This window comes from Caretta caretta, chromosome 24 (genome assembly GCF_965140235.1).
Source record: "Caretta caretta isolate rCarCar2 chromosome 24, rCarCar1.hap1, whole genome shotgun sequence".
In the NCBI taxonomy this organism is placed as follows: Eukaryota; Metazoa; Chordata; order Testudines; family Cheloniidae; genus Caretta; species Caretta caretta.
In genome coordinates, this window is record NC_134229.1 from 5,768,807 (window position 1) to 5,783,415 (window position 14,609).

The 14,609-nt window shown below is 52.0% G+C and overlaps 1 protein-coding gene across 3 annotated transcripts in view; it reads left to right on the top strand.

The window, feature by feature from the left end:
- The window catches only part of ARHGEF2 (Rho/Rac guanine nucleotide exchange factor 2), a 129,210-nt gene that overhangs the window by 28,296 nt on the left and 86,305 nt on the right, over positions 1 to 14,609 (top strand). For all 3 annotated transcript variants that reach the window (XM_075123085.1, XM_075123083.1, XM_075123084.1), the window contains exons 5-6: positions 265 to 304; positions 11,586 to 11,715. In XM_075123085.1, the coding sequence (XP_074979186.1) occupies positions 265 to 304; positions 11,586 to 11,715 (170 nt within the window). The remainder of the gene's footprint in view (positions 1 to 264; positions 305 to 11,585; positions 11,716 to 14,609) is intronic.

Here is a 14,609-nt window from a genome sequence, read left to right on the forward strand (position 1 = left end):
TCAGCGCACTTGGAGTAGTTGACCGTTAGACAGAAAGCAAGACTCAATGTTAACTGGAGCCGGCGCTCTGCTATTACGTTCCTGTGTTCTCCGGTCCTGACCCCGAGCCTTGCGGTATCTCTAGGAAGCTGCAGGGTGCTGGATCAGTGTCATAGTGGTTTGTTTAGTGTAGCTGTAGCCCATAGGACGTGGATCGTGCTGGGAACCTCTTCATTGGCCTCTGGGCTACGGCTTCCTACCGTCTTTTTGTTTTCGCCTTTGCAGAAATCCCCCTCTTCGCTTCTGGGACGGACCTCACCAATGGGTAAGGCTCAGAGTCGTCAAGCTGTTTCTGGGTGCGTTACGGTGGAGGGACTGTACTTGGAGGAGGAGGATGGTCCTCTGTGGGTAAGACGGAGGTGTTTGCCTCAGGCGGTCTGGGTTCTGGCTCTGGTATAGGCTCCTTGTGTGACCTTGGGCAAGGCTGCTCCGTGGCTCAGTTTCCCCACTGGTAAAGTGGGGTTAATGATCCTGACCTCCTCTTTTAAAGCACTTTGAGACCTATTCATGAGAGGAGCTTCATCACTGCCGGGCTTGTTGTTATCCCTTTGTTTCTCTTTTCTATGTTTCTGAGTTTTTCAGGGCAGGGGCTGTCTCTCACTAGGTCTGTGTACCGTGCCTAGCATGATCTCAGCAGCCACCTCTCGATGCTACCATAATACAATAATAATAAGCCGTTCCCCAAGCCCCGAACGGTTAAGAGGCTAAGGACCCCTGTTAGTCCAGTACCGTATGGAGCAGGTTTAATTGACGCCAGGCTTCAAATGGGCTGAGAACCTCGATTCCCAGCCCCTCCCTTGCTGGTGCTGAATTGGTGGCTTCAGAATCATGAGTCAGGCCCTTCTCCCCCCACCTCCCCCCGGCAAATCACGAGATTTAAAAAATAAAACCAGTAAACTTGAGGTTCTTTTTATTTACCTTCTGGTTTTGGAGCCAATGGGATTCACATTTTCAAGCTTCTGTTTGCAATTGTGAGAGCTAGAAACTTGCTTAAAAAAACAAAAAGCAGCAACAGCTGAGATTCTCTCCTAATCCCATGACTCCAGGAGCGGGCGCTTTAAGAAAAGACACCAAATATCATAAGTAGGGCCCTACCAAATTCATGGAACATTTTGGTGAATTTCACAGCCAGAGGGTTTTAAAATTGGTCAATTTCATGATTTCGGATGTTTACCTCCTGAAATTTCAGGGTGTTGTAACTTTGGGGGTCCCGACTGAAAAGGGGATCATGGCGGGGTGGGGTCACAAGGCGGGGGGGGGGGGCGGTGTCGCAGGATTGCCACCCTCACTTCTGCGCTGAGCCCAGCTCTGAATGCAGCAGCCCTGGAGCTTCCTGTAGGAGGAGGTTCCTGGAGGTGGAGGTGATGCCAATCTCCCCTGCCCTGCTGGAAGTGCCCCAGCTGGGGGCCCCGAGCTGCTAGTCCCGACCAGTGTCCAAGGACCCCGGCCAGTTTGGAGGCCCCCGGAAAAATGGGCACCCTGAGCCCCAGCAGGAGCCGGGGTGGGGGGTAGCGGGGGGGCTGAATGCCCAAGCACAGACACCCTCAGGCTGCTGCAGCGCCGAAGTGAGGGTGGGGATGCACCACCCTCCCTTCTGTGCTGCCTCTGGAGGTGGGTCTGATCTCACCACCGAGAGCCTGCTGTACAGGGGAAGGACAAGTCCTATCCCTTCCCAGCCTGGTCAGGACTAGCAGTGCTCCCGGCAGGGGCGGTCCCAGCAGCAAGGGGGAGACTGGATTTCACGGGGAAGGGCTTATTTTGTGGTCTGTGACACATTTTTCACCGCCGTGAAATTGGTAGGGCCCTAATTCGTGCGATTCCTGATACAAATCGCACTGCAACGGTGGGAAAAGTTTCCCTTGTGTGGATAGAGTCATAGAAGCAGACGACAAGCTGCTGAGAGCTATTTAATGCCTGAAGATTTGCTTGAATAAAGGATCTAGTGCACATTTACCAGCGTGCCGATCCACAGAGATGTTTAGGCTCCTGATTTCAGTGGAAGTTAGGAACCTAAATACCTTTGTGGATCTGGGCCCAGCGGACTCCAGTACCTAACTCCGATGAGAGGGAGTTCTGGATGACGGAGGGTTTAATGCATCTGGGCGTCCCAGCCGTCAATTTCATTTGGTTTGCTCAAGCATCCTCTTGAGCCCACTCGTTTCCGAAGTCCTTTCCCGGGCACGTCCAGCTGCTGCGTCGCGGCCCCTGGATGTCACGATCCCGGTCGGCTCATGGAATGTGACTGATGCAAACCCTGAGTAACTCGTCTGAGTCAGGCAGCCAGACTCTCCCGGCTGCAGGGCCCCAGTTCTCACTGCTGTATTAGCCCAGCCAGCATGCTGGGGTTTGCTACGGCTCTTGGGGCCCCGGCCAAAGCCACCTCAAAAGGAATGGGAAGGAGTAGGTTCAGTTCCCTGCTCTGCCGCAGACTCCCCGGTGTGAGTTGGCTAAGTCTATGTCTACACTGCAATTAGACACCCGCCGTCTACACTGCAATTAGACACCCGCTGCTGGCCCCTGCCAGCTGACTCAGCCGGAGCTCAGTTCAGGCTGCAGCCCAAGCTCTGGGGCCTTCCCACCTCGCAGGGTCCTAGAGCCCAGCCACCAGACTGAGGCACAACTTCAAAGCAGAGCTGATTTTAGAGGACTAGAGGTTTTAGCGTGAGCCCCACCATCTGCGGATCCGGGCTGGGAAGCCCACTCCAATACACTGCGCAGTCCCACCTGCGACTGATCAGCCACCTCCCGCTGGGCTTGATCAACTGACTCTAAAAGCCAGCGTGCGTCTCCGGCGGGAAGCAGGTGGGTTTTTGTGCCGAGGGCCGGAGGAAGAGCTGCATCCGTACAGTGTGGGAGTTGTTACCTGATAGGTTGGGTGTCTGAAGCTCAAACTGTGCCCCTCAGAAAGGGGCTGAGAAGAGTCTGGGCATGTGGGGTCAGCCCTTCTTGGGCTGGGGGAGACAGGCCAGGAGCCTGCAACCGGGTTCAGTTCCTTGCTGCACCACAGGGGCTGTGGGTGACCTTGGGCAAATCACTTAGGCCAGATCCTCAAAGGTATTTAATAGGGCTGTCAAGTGATTGCGCGATTAATCGTGATTAATTTTTTAAATTAAAAAAAGTAATTGCACCATTAATTGCATTGTTAAACAATAATAGAATACCATTTATTTAAATATTTGTGGATTATTTTCAAATATATTGATTTCAGTTACAACACAGAATACAAAGTGTACAGTGTTCATTTTCTATTTATTTTTGAATACAAATATTTGCACTGTAAAAAAACAAAATAAATGGTATTTTCCAATTCTTCTAATACAAGTACTGTAGTGCAATCTCTTTATCATGAAAGTTGAACTTACAAATGTCGAATTATATACAAAAAAAACTGCATGGAAAAATAAAACAATGTAAAACTTTAGTGCCTACAAGTCCACTCAGTCCTACTTCTTGTTTAGCCAATCGTCCAGACAAACAAGTTTGGTTACATTTGCAGGAGATAATGGTGCCCACTTCTTGTTTACAATGTCACTTGAAAATGAGAACAGGCATTCGCATGGCACTGTTGTAACCAGCGTCTCAAAGTATTTATGTGCCAGAAGCGCTAAAGATTCATATGTCCCTTCGTGGTTCATCCACCATTCCAGGGGACATGCGTCCATGCTGATGACGGGTTCTGCTTGATAACAGTCCAAAGCAGAGCGGACTGATGCATGTTCATTTTCATCATCTGAGTCAGATGCCACCAGCAGAAGGTTGATTTTCTTTTTTGGTAGTTCGGGTTCTGTAGTTTCCGCATCGGATTGTTGCTCTTTTAAGACTTCTGAAAGCATGCGCCATGCCTCGTCCTTCTCAGATTTTGGTCAGCACTTGAAATTCTTAAACCTTGGGTCGCGTACTGTAGCTATCTTTAGAAATCTCACACTGGTACCTTCTTTGCATTTTGTCAAATCTGCAGTGACATGTTCGTAAATCAAACACGTGCTGGGTCATCATCCGAGACTGCTAGAACATGAAATCTATGGCAGAATGTGGGTAAAACAGAGCAGGGACATACAATTCTCCCCAAGAAGTTCAGTCACAAATGTAATTAACGCACTATTTTTTTAACAAACATCATCATCACGGAAACATGAAGGGGCATACAAATATTTAGCATATCTGGCAAGTAAATACCTTACAATGCTGGCTACAAAAGTGCCATGCGAATGCCTGTTCTCACTTTCTGGTGACACTGTAAATAAGAAGCAGGCAGCAGGGTCTCCTGCAAAGGTAAACAAACTTGTTTGTCTTAGCGATTGGCTGAGCAAGAAGTAGGACCGAGTGGACTTGTAGGCTCTAAAGTTTTGCATTGTTTTGTTTTTGAGTGCAGTTACGTAACAACAAAAATCTACATTTGTAAGTTACGCTTTCAGGATAGAGCTTGCAGGACAGTACTTGTCTGAGGTGAATTGAAAAATACTATTCTTTTGGTTATCCTTTGTACTGTGCAAATATTTGTAATAAAAATAATATAAGGTGAGCACTGTACACTTTGTATTCTGTGTTGCAATAGAAATCAATATATTTGACACTGTAGAAAAACATCCAAAAATATTTAATAAACAAGAGAATGCCAATTGAAATTTAACAGTGCGATTAACTTTTTTGAGTTAATCACGTGAGTTAACTGCGATTAATTGACAGCCCTAGTATTTAGGTGTCTAACTTCAACAGAAATTAGGGGGGCCTAAATCTGGAGTGGAACTCCCTAAAAGTGGGTGGGGGGCCCACTGGCACCTGAGGCCCTGCCCCTGTGCTGCCCCTTCCCCTCAGGCCCCACCCCTGTGCCTCCCCTTTCCTCTGAGACTCTGCCCCCAAGGTGCTCCTCTCCGTGCCCCCCCATCACTCACCCTTTTGGCCGGTAAAAAGTGATGGAGCCATGGCCCCCTGGACCCCCCTGTTCCGGTGCCCCTGGCCTAAATACCCATGTGGTTTTGGGCCTTCATCTCTGCATGTCTCAGTTCCACCTCTGGATGCTGGAGATGCTTCCTGCCTCGCAGAGATGCTGTGAGGATAAACGTTTCACAGAGTGATGGGGGCTCAGTAAGGGGGCCAGAGAGAAATATGCCCTTTAGAAGGAGACTAGCTCCAACCTAGGGGTGTAGAAAAGGCTTGAATGCCGCTTCTGGCAGGAGAAGGACCTGCAGGCAGGGGCAGAGGCGGTCCTGCTGAGAAAATCTGTAGCGATGCTCCAAGCTGGGTAGAAAGCTTCTGTTTTATCCCCCTCTGGTTGTGGTCACAAACCCAGCATGGGCTGTGCTGAGAGGGCGGGATTGGGGCGTACTTCATTCACTGGCTGGCCCAGGCGGACAGTCAGCTGTGGCCACCTGCCTGCTATTAACAGGCTTCGTTCATATTTATGCCTTGGGCAAAGCCTCCCCCAGGTGGGGTGTCCTGGCATCTGCAGAGACTGCTGGTCTCTGCTTCCAGTGGAAGGGGGGTATTTGTCGCAGATAGTAAGGGAAGGGTTTGAGATTCCTGGGAGGCTGGTACAAGACTTATAAAGATTTGAAGATGCAGATAGGCACCCTGCTGAAAATCACACTAGGCACCAAAATGCCTTAACAGATCTGGTCTCAGGCCTGGCCGATCTGTCATAGTTCACTGCCTTCGCATATTACAGCATCGCCATCTCTGGCTGCTTTATTGCAAGTCTTATGCTATTTAGTGGGGTTTTTCCTTAAAGCTCTAGCTCCTGGGGTCATGTGATGGGAGACCCTCTGCTTTCTTTCTTTTTTTTTTTTTTTTTTTTTATTAAAGTAAGTTTCTAGCTCTCTTGTAAAGTTTGGAGATGTGATTCCCTAAAAGCTCAAAAGGCAGAAAGCAAACTAAAAGAGCACCCGACATTAGTTACTTTTCAAAGTTTCAGGATTTTTAAAGTAAAATGGGTGGGTGGGCTTTTTTGTGGGGAGGGGACTGGTTCATTATTTTGGAATGCTTGGGATGGCAATACTCCTGTTAGGCTCTTCGAGTAGATGACTCTAGCTGGATGACTGGTAGAGTTGTTTCAGAAATGCATTTTGTTTTTTTAAGTTGATGAAAGTGGGGAGTGGGGGTTGTTTTCCCCTCCCTGTTTGGGTTTTCATTTAAAACAAAAATCAAGAGTCTTTTTTTCTTTTTCTAGTTGGCGGTGGGGCGTGGGGGGGGGGCGGGGGTGGTGTTCAGGTTTGTGGGGTTTGGCTTTTTTTTTAAACAAAAAAAATCTGGATGAAATTTGGTTTCCTCAGGGAAGTTTCTAGTGGTATTTTTGGGGGGAAAAATGTGGACAAAAAAGTTTCAACCAGCTGTGCTCATTGAGATAGCATTGTTCACCCCATCCCTGTGACATTATCCAGTATTGCCTACTGGTGAGAGCCCAGGCCACGGAGATTAGATCCTGCACACGGTTGGAAGAGATCCTTTCTGTCTTTAATCTGCAACTCTACTGTCTATTTGCCACTTGGTGGGTGACTTTGGGTAAGTTGCTTCCCCATTCTGTGCCTCAGTTTCCCCATCCGTAACGGACAGATGATGATTATGTTCCTAGCCAGTGTATTCATGTGTGCTGGACTTGCCCGCCACCCCCGCTTTTTGAGCACACGGAGGCTGCGTTAATTTTCATCCACCACAAACTCCTCCCTCAATGAGATTTCTGTGGCCAGGGTCTATGCTGCTAGAAGCCAGCATAGACCATGAAGTGTATCTAGTCCAGCGGTAGCAGAACTGGGAACAGAACCCACCACCTGCTCTTCCTACGCTAGACCCGGCTCCCCTCCCACAGCTAGAAAAGAGAACCCATGTCCTGCTGCTCTGACCATCAGACTCCACTCTCGGGGCTGGGAATGCAAAGCTTGGGCTTGTGATTCCCTTGCTCTGACCGCTAGACCCCACCATTTCCCTGAATGTGTCCCGAGCTGCCTGTCACACACTGTCCTCCATTGTTTGCGTCTGTGTCAGGCGGGGCAGCCAGCGCCGAGGGATCTGTCGCTGGAGCTGGTGGGAGGGGATGAATGGAGCCACGGGCTACCAGCGATTGCTCGTGGAGAGCAGCTTCCCAATTTGGAGCTGACTTGAAAAGAAAAATATCGGTTCATTCTGGCCAGTCCTTGTGAAAAAGCATGGGGGAAATCCTGCTGGCCTGGGGCAGAACTCCCAGGGATCCAGTGAAAGCTGTGAGTTAAATCAGTACATGTCCCTGTGCTACTAAAAGCACCTCAGGTTATTAGAACTACCAGGGTTTAGGACAGGAAGTGAAGACGTAGCCCATATTCAATTGAAACTGCAGGGGGAGGTGGCTGGAATGTAGCTACCCAAACTGGACTTTACCCTCCCCTATTTCTGCTGTTTGTTTACCTCTGCTGGACTTCAGTGGGACTAGTCAGTTTCATTTGTATTTAAGGTTGAATTCACATCTAGGCTGTAGCTAAGGCATTGGACTGGGACTCTGGAGACCTGAGTTCAAGTCTGGTCTCCTTCTGTGACCTTAGGTAAGTCACTTAGGCCCAGATCCTCAAAGGTACTTGGGTGCCCCAAATCCCATTAATTTCAATAGGAGTTAGGAACCTCAATACCTCTGACTGAGGATCTGTGCCTCAGTTTCCCAATCTGTTATATGGGGGAAAATAATTCTTCTCTTGCTGAGTTAGTGTGAAAACTTGTGTGCTCTCTTGGACCTTTTCTACGCACACAATCTTGTGCCACTTCACCCACACCAGTATGGTTCAAGCCATGCAATCCCTTTAGTGTGTAGGGACATGTTGAGTCTTGAGAAGAGAAGACAGGCGGGGAGAGGAGGGGAGCTGAAAACTGTCTTCAAATATGTTAGGGGGTGTTACAAAGAGGACAGTGATCAATCATTCTCTGTGTCCATGGAAGGCAGGACAAGAAGTTATGGGCTTAATCTGCAGCAAGGGAGATTGAGGTTAGATATTAGGAAAATCTTTCTAACTCTCGGGGGAGTTAGGCTCTGGAACAGGCTTGCAAGGGAGGTTGTGGAATCCCCGTTATTGGAGGTTTTAAGGACAGGGATGTCAGAGATGGTCTGGGTTTACTTGGTCCTGCCCAGCTGGACTTGATAACCTCTTGATGTCCCTTCCAGCCCTGCAGTGCTGTAATTCTTTGTAGGGCTCCTAGCACAATAGGCCCCCGCTCTTGGTTGCGATCTTGAGGTGACTGTAATCTCTTTGAGGCAGAGACTGTCTTTCTGTTCTGTGTCTGTACAGCGCCTAGCACTGTGGGGCCCTGGTCCATGACTGGGACTTCTAGGTGCTCACGATACAAATATTAGATGCTACTGTAATACAAACAGTTAATAATAAGCTTGGCGAAGGATGATCTTGAGACATCAACGATGGGTTGTTTTTAATGGGATCGCTCATTAGGTTTTAAAAAACTAGGTTTTAAAAACTTTTTACAACCCAACCTAATGCTGACTTTGTCCCCATTCACCATTTGAGATCATTCTGCCATCAGCGCATCGCCCCGGAAACGAGTGCTGGGGTTCATATGACTTCAGTGCAGGGTGGGATACAGGTGCCGGGGCTGGGAAGGGAACAGAAAGACTTTAGATAGTTGCAAACTGGTGAGGTGGGTGGGGACAAGTGAAAGGTGACTCTTTTCATGTGTTGAGTCTGATTTAGCTGGAAACTTCCTCCTCCTGTTGGGAAAGTCCCTCTACAGCCAGATCTATGCCAGCCTAGCAGTGAGGGGTGTGATTGTTTAATGACACAACCGTGCCGCAAAAGCCCTAGTGTGGAAAAGTGCTTTTGCCACCGTTGTCGATTTTTCACTCCCCAAATCAGGACCCGCGATACCGGCAATGAGCTCTTTTGCTGATATAAATGCATCCAGGCCAGGAGGGTTTTGCTAGAGTGGCTATGCTGGCAAAGCTTTTCAATGCAGACAAGGCCAAAATTAGTGGGGCCATGCTGGGTGGGAGCTGGGTGGTACCCTGGGAAGGCACCCTGGAAATCTTTACTCCTTCCAAGAGTGCTGGCTCCCTGCCCAGGAAAGGGTCAGGGAAAAACCTTGAATTGGGGTCTGTGGACCATGTGGGAATGAAATTCCGCCTCCTTAATCCCCTGACTCCTGGAGCTGGGGACTTTAAGAAAAACCCCACACGATACTGCCAGAGTTGGCAACGCTGAATTGTCCTTGACAGCCAAGCCCATGCTGCATGCACTGGCCTCATTGTATTCCCTTCCCTCCCTGTTGATTGCAGGCAGGGGTGGGGGTGACCAGCTCACCCCGTCCAACCAGCTTTCAGCTGCCGTTTATCCCTGCGGTTGAAATGAGAACGTGGCCCCCTTTCCAGCCAGCGGGCGCACTGCATGCCTCCGAGCCGTGTGGGACAAAAGCTCTTTGCGGCCACGCAGACATGTTAACTGACCTCTCCTTAATGGGTCTGCCGTCCTCAGAATTCCCCACCGTTAATTAGCGCAAAGGCTCATTCCCCACCCTGCTTCGCAGACAGAGGTGCCCTTGTGCGTGCCGCCGGCCCCCTGGGAGCCTGGCCCATGTTTGCTCAGGGCCCTGGCACCGTTGTTCTCAGTGGGCGATGTGAGAGGTGCCAGATCATGGCCCTGGATTGGGGCAGTGGCAGGGCAAGCCCCACCCCTGCCAATCGTGCTGTCCCCTAGTATCTGTAAGACAGTGATGCCCAGAGCAGGAATGCAGCTCCCCCTGCTAAGAGCACGGGGGGGCTCCCTCTCGCCCCAGGCTTGGGGTAAGCAGCTCCCCATCCCATAAGCAGCACCTCCAGCCTCACCCCACAGCTCTGCCCCCCACCCCCCGAACACCCTGTCTCCTTGGGTGGTGCAATAAGAACTCCTGTGTTGCAATCTTCTTTAACCCTGGGGAAAGCACAAGACCCCAGCACGAGCAGGGCCCTGTTGTGCCTGGTGCTGGCCACACCTGGAGATGCTGCCTGTCCTGAGCCCGTGTCCTCTAGGGCCAAGGGGAGATGGCTCCCTGTGGCCTGTCCTGCTAGGGGCTAGGCTGAGACCTTCCTGCTCATTTCACGTCTGTCCCCAGGTGGCTGCCAGCATGGCGTAAAGCAGCTGTAGGTGCGAGGCAGCTGGAATCTCACACTCCCATCTCACCTCCTAGGCCCTTGGGCTGGCTTTGACTGTGATCCTCTGCCTGGCACCTCCCCACCATGCCAGGCTGCAGATGTCCAAGTCCTCGCCCCCAGCCCCGCCCTGCCGAGAGGATTACCATGATCTCAATCCATCCATCCCCTGTCACAGCCCATTCCCATCTTCATTAGGGGGAACCGGCCAGCTGGGGACTTTGTTATTTCAGGGTTGGGATTATTGAGCGGTGCCTCTCCCCTGGCTTTGATAAAGGCCGATCTCTCGCTGGCTGCCTGCAGGGCGCCGGGTATACAGAGGGTAACTGGAAGCTGCATGGGCTGGACTATGTTCCGGGCACTGAGCCGTCAGTGCTAACCTGGCCTAGATCTGCGTCTGTTTCACACCGTGGATGGGACCCTTTTCTCTCTGCCTTCCCTTCCCCTTGGTCAGCCCAAACAAGAGCCTGTTTCGGGGGATGGGGGAAAGGGGGCTTTCTTATCGCTCTGCATCTCTTGGCTTTGGAATCAGGTCTCTGCCTTGGACCTACCCCTGTCCTCGCTCTGTGTGTGTGTGTAACATACTTGTAGTCTCTGCAGGGGTGACTTCTGGAGCACATCTCACCCTGGCAAGGCACGGGTAGCGAAAGACCCAGAATGAGGGACCCCCGTAATGCTAATGTAGGAAACTTACCCTGCTGGAAAGGCGTCTATTCCTTTACCATGGATGGCTCTTTCTGTGACCCTGGTGCTAAGGGTCTGCATTCCTGATGGCGGTGACAGCAAGGGGAACGCTGGCTTTTGACCGAGCCTTGGGACTGACATTTCTGTGCGGAGACAGGCAAGCGACTTGCCCAAGGCCACCCAGGAGGCTAGTGGCAGGGCTGGGATTAGAACCCACGTAGCCTGGGTAGTCCCTTAACCACAAGTCCATCCTTCCTCTCGGGGTACAGCCGGCAGATTCCCACCCTAATTCCTGCCTGGGGCCCAGTGACTTGTGGCAGGTCTCTTCGAAGGGCGCCCAATCTTGATGTCAGGACAGTGGGATCGGCTGGAGATGGGAGGATGGGAGGAATTTACCTGTGGTGCTCCCCCCAACCACCCCCTTCTCGTTGATTGGTGCGGACTTGTTCGTGTCCCATCTCTCTGGATCAACAGGGTTATAAGCTGCTGCCCATCACCGTGGCTTCTGAGCGCCTGAGCTCAGGGGTGTGTGAAATCCCGCCCCCCCTTTCCTTCCTGTGCAAAGGGGTTGAGGCTACAAACCCAGTGGCCCAGCCCAACATCTAAGGCTGCCTAAGCAAACAGAGGGCTCTGTGTGCGCTTCCCCCGGCTGGGGGCGCTGGCCCCTCCCTATTTCCTGCCCTTTTAACAACAACAAGAAAACAGGGGGATTGTTTGTCTTTAGCGCCTGTGGGTTTTTTTGTTTTTTGTTTTTATCCTCCTTCCCCTGCAGCTTTAATGCTGGGAGCTGCGGACAGCTGGACGCTGCCGGGGAGGCCAGAGACCAGGAGAGCCAGCGCCAGGAAGGGAGCCCTCTAGGACGAACCCTGAGCTTCTTCATGAAGATGACGGGCAAGTCGAAGGTAGGAGGGACCATTGGGTTTGTGACCTGGCCGGGGACTGGCTGTTAGGGGGGAACCCCGGGCCTCCTGGTTGGAGCTTGTGATGAGGAACTCCTGGGTTCTCTTCCCAGCTTTGGATGGGGATTGGAGTCTGCTGGTTAGAGCATGTGAGAGAGTGACAGGACTCCTGGGTTCTCTTCCCAGCTGGGGGAAGGAAGTGTTGTCTAAGGGTTAGAGCGGGGTGGGGAATGCCCACGTCTGCTGGTGCTGCGACCCCATCAGCTAAGGAAAATGGTGGGACTTGTGGGAGACCTCCCCTCCCAGGGTGCCTGGCAGCTCAGGTAAGTGGCATTCTCTGTGAGATGTTGGCTCATTACCCCGGTGCTTTTGATCCAGACTGGATCAGAATCAGTAACCTCACGGTGACGGATTCCCTGCGATTCATCCACTGCCCTGGCAGGCAGCTCCATTGGGATGTAACCCCCCCTGCCGTACCCTGGAATTCCCCTTCATTGGGTCATCTGCTCCGCCTCTTGGTTCCTCAAAACCGGGTGTATCTGCAAAGCAGCTGCCTCGTGGTCGAGGAAGTGAAAACCTTTTCCTGCCTCATGAAGGAACGGGTAGGCGGTGCAGCAGGAAGAGTTGGTTTCTCTAGCGAGAACATGCAGTGTTCTGCCTTGCCCACCACGGCTTCCTTTAGTCAGGTCCAGGTCCTGGAGCATGTGTTTCAGAGAGTTTCCTGCCACTGCTTTCCAGTAGATGGGCCCAGGCAACAGATTCTCCCAGGAGCGCTGAGCACCAGCAGCCATTAGTGGGTACGCTGAGCTCAGGACTCTTGGGTTCTATCCCAGACTCCTTGGCCTAGTGATGGTCCTGCTCTGTCATGCCTCAGTGTCCTGTTCCAGGGGGATAATGTTATTTACCCACCTTTGTAAAAATGCTTTTGAGAGCCACATGTGACTAGCCCTATGTGAGTGCTCAGAGCCATTATTTAGGATTGCCTGGCAGCCCCCAGGAAACAGCTAGTTGGCCCCTTCTGACTTGAGCTAATGGGGAATCACCAATACAGGGCTCATGACACATAGCTGGGCAGTGCCGATTCCCTCCACTGGAGGGCAATGGTGCCACATGGACGTTCGCCCATGCTGGCTTGTCTCGCCCTTCCTCTCCAGGGCCGGGCAAACAACAGGAAATGTTGCTTTTCTCTCGATAGCATCTGCAGGGTGCAGCCTCGCTCCTCCTGATGAGCATGGATTAGGCAGCTGGGTTAAACCCCTCTGAGGCTCTTTTGCAGAGCTCTGGCTCTGTAGCCCTCAGGCCCAGCCCTTGCACAACAGGCTGCCATGGGTGCAGAACAGGTGCAGCTGTGCACGCTTGCCTGGGTGCATTATGGGTTTCCCCCCAGTTTCCTCCAAAGCATCCCTCTAGAGATTAGGGGGTGGGGTGGGGTGGGGACCTCTCTGTCCTGATCCCATGTGTAGCACAGATATGGGGCTGAATTCACCAGTGCAGAGCCCAGTAGAAGGGGCTCGCAACTCCCACAGTCCTGGGGCTGGTTGGATCCTGCCCCAGCTCTTACTGCTCTCGGGGTCCCTGGGGCACCTCAGTCCTGCCCCCAGGCTACCTTCAGTGAGGGGTGCGCAGCGCTGGAGCGGCTGGTTCTGTCGTACCCTGGGCTGCCGCACCCAGCACACGGACTCCATCCCTGCTGCTGGCTGGGGGCCCGGAGGATTAAATCCCACCCCCAGATGCCGAGGGGAAGCAGGGCTGTGGACCCTCCGCTCCAGGCGCAGCAGAAACCATTAATCCCGACCAGTCTCCCCAATGTAATCCTTCCTCCTTCCTCTCCGTTCAGGGGCGAGGCGGATTAGCAGCCAGCTGTTCACAGCGTTACCAGCCGGCCCAGGAGTACAGACTTGCTCATCCCCCCCTTTTGCACGGTTAAGAAACCGCTGGCAACTTTCAGCGCTTGGCCCCCAGGTGTGGAGGAGGGAGAGGGAATGCCTCCGCTCTCCTTCAGAGGCTGGCTTGGTCTTGTTTTTTGCTCCATTCAACAGCTGTTTCCAAGTCTGTTTCCCCACTGGCCTGCCCTTGGCCTGAGATGATCCAGGCCATCGCTTGATGCTTGAGTCATGGGGCGCCAGGAGGTTGTAGTAATTTAAACCCTCTCCTGTGCATTTCACCGTTGCTTATTAATCATGGGAGGGAGGGAGGAAGGTGGGAAATGGAATGAAAACCTCTCTGTGCCCCGGGAGCCCTGTCTGAGAGTGGGGCCCCCTTGTGCTTACGGACACACGAGGAGAGAAAGTTCCTGCCCCAGAAAAAGGGTGAGAGGGGAAAGGGAGATGCCAGAGGTTACCCAGCAGGCCACTGGGAGTATCTTTGATTGGAGGATCTCAAAGTGTCTTATAGACACGATTGAGCTCAGCCTCGCAGCACTGCATGCCTGCTTTCCAGAGACCGAGCTGTGGGCCGGAGGGGATTTGCTTGAGGTCACTCCGCAAGCTGGTGGCAGAGACTGCCTGGAGAACCCAGGAGTTCTGGCATCCGCACCTGTGCTAACCATTGGATAATACCTCCTGCCTAGCTTTTCCTTGTGTGTGCAGTTAGCTGGAGGTCGGAGGGTGCAGAGGAAGCATTAGAGATGATCAAGACCGAGATTTGAGGCTGGTTAGAAAACCCCAGGGAAGCTGATGTCAGCTGGTTTGGATCCAAAGTGCTTCCTGGAGCCCAAGAAGCAGCTAGAGAACAAGGTTTGAACTGCCCTGCGGTTGCTAGTTTGTTTTGCTTAGAAGGGATCAGACTCGGGACATGGGTCAGGGGCCCCCGGAAAGTTGCTTTCGTAAATTTCCTTTTGAGTAAGTTACCCGACTGAGTCTCTCATTTCAGGGAAGGAGAAGGTGTTCATTCCTTAG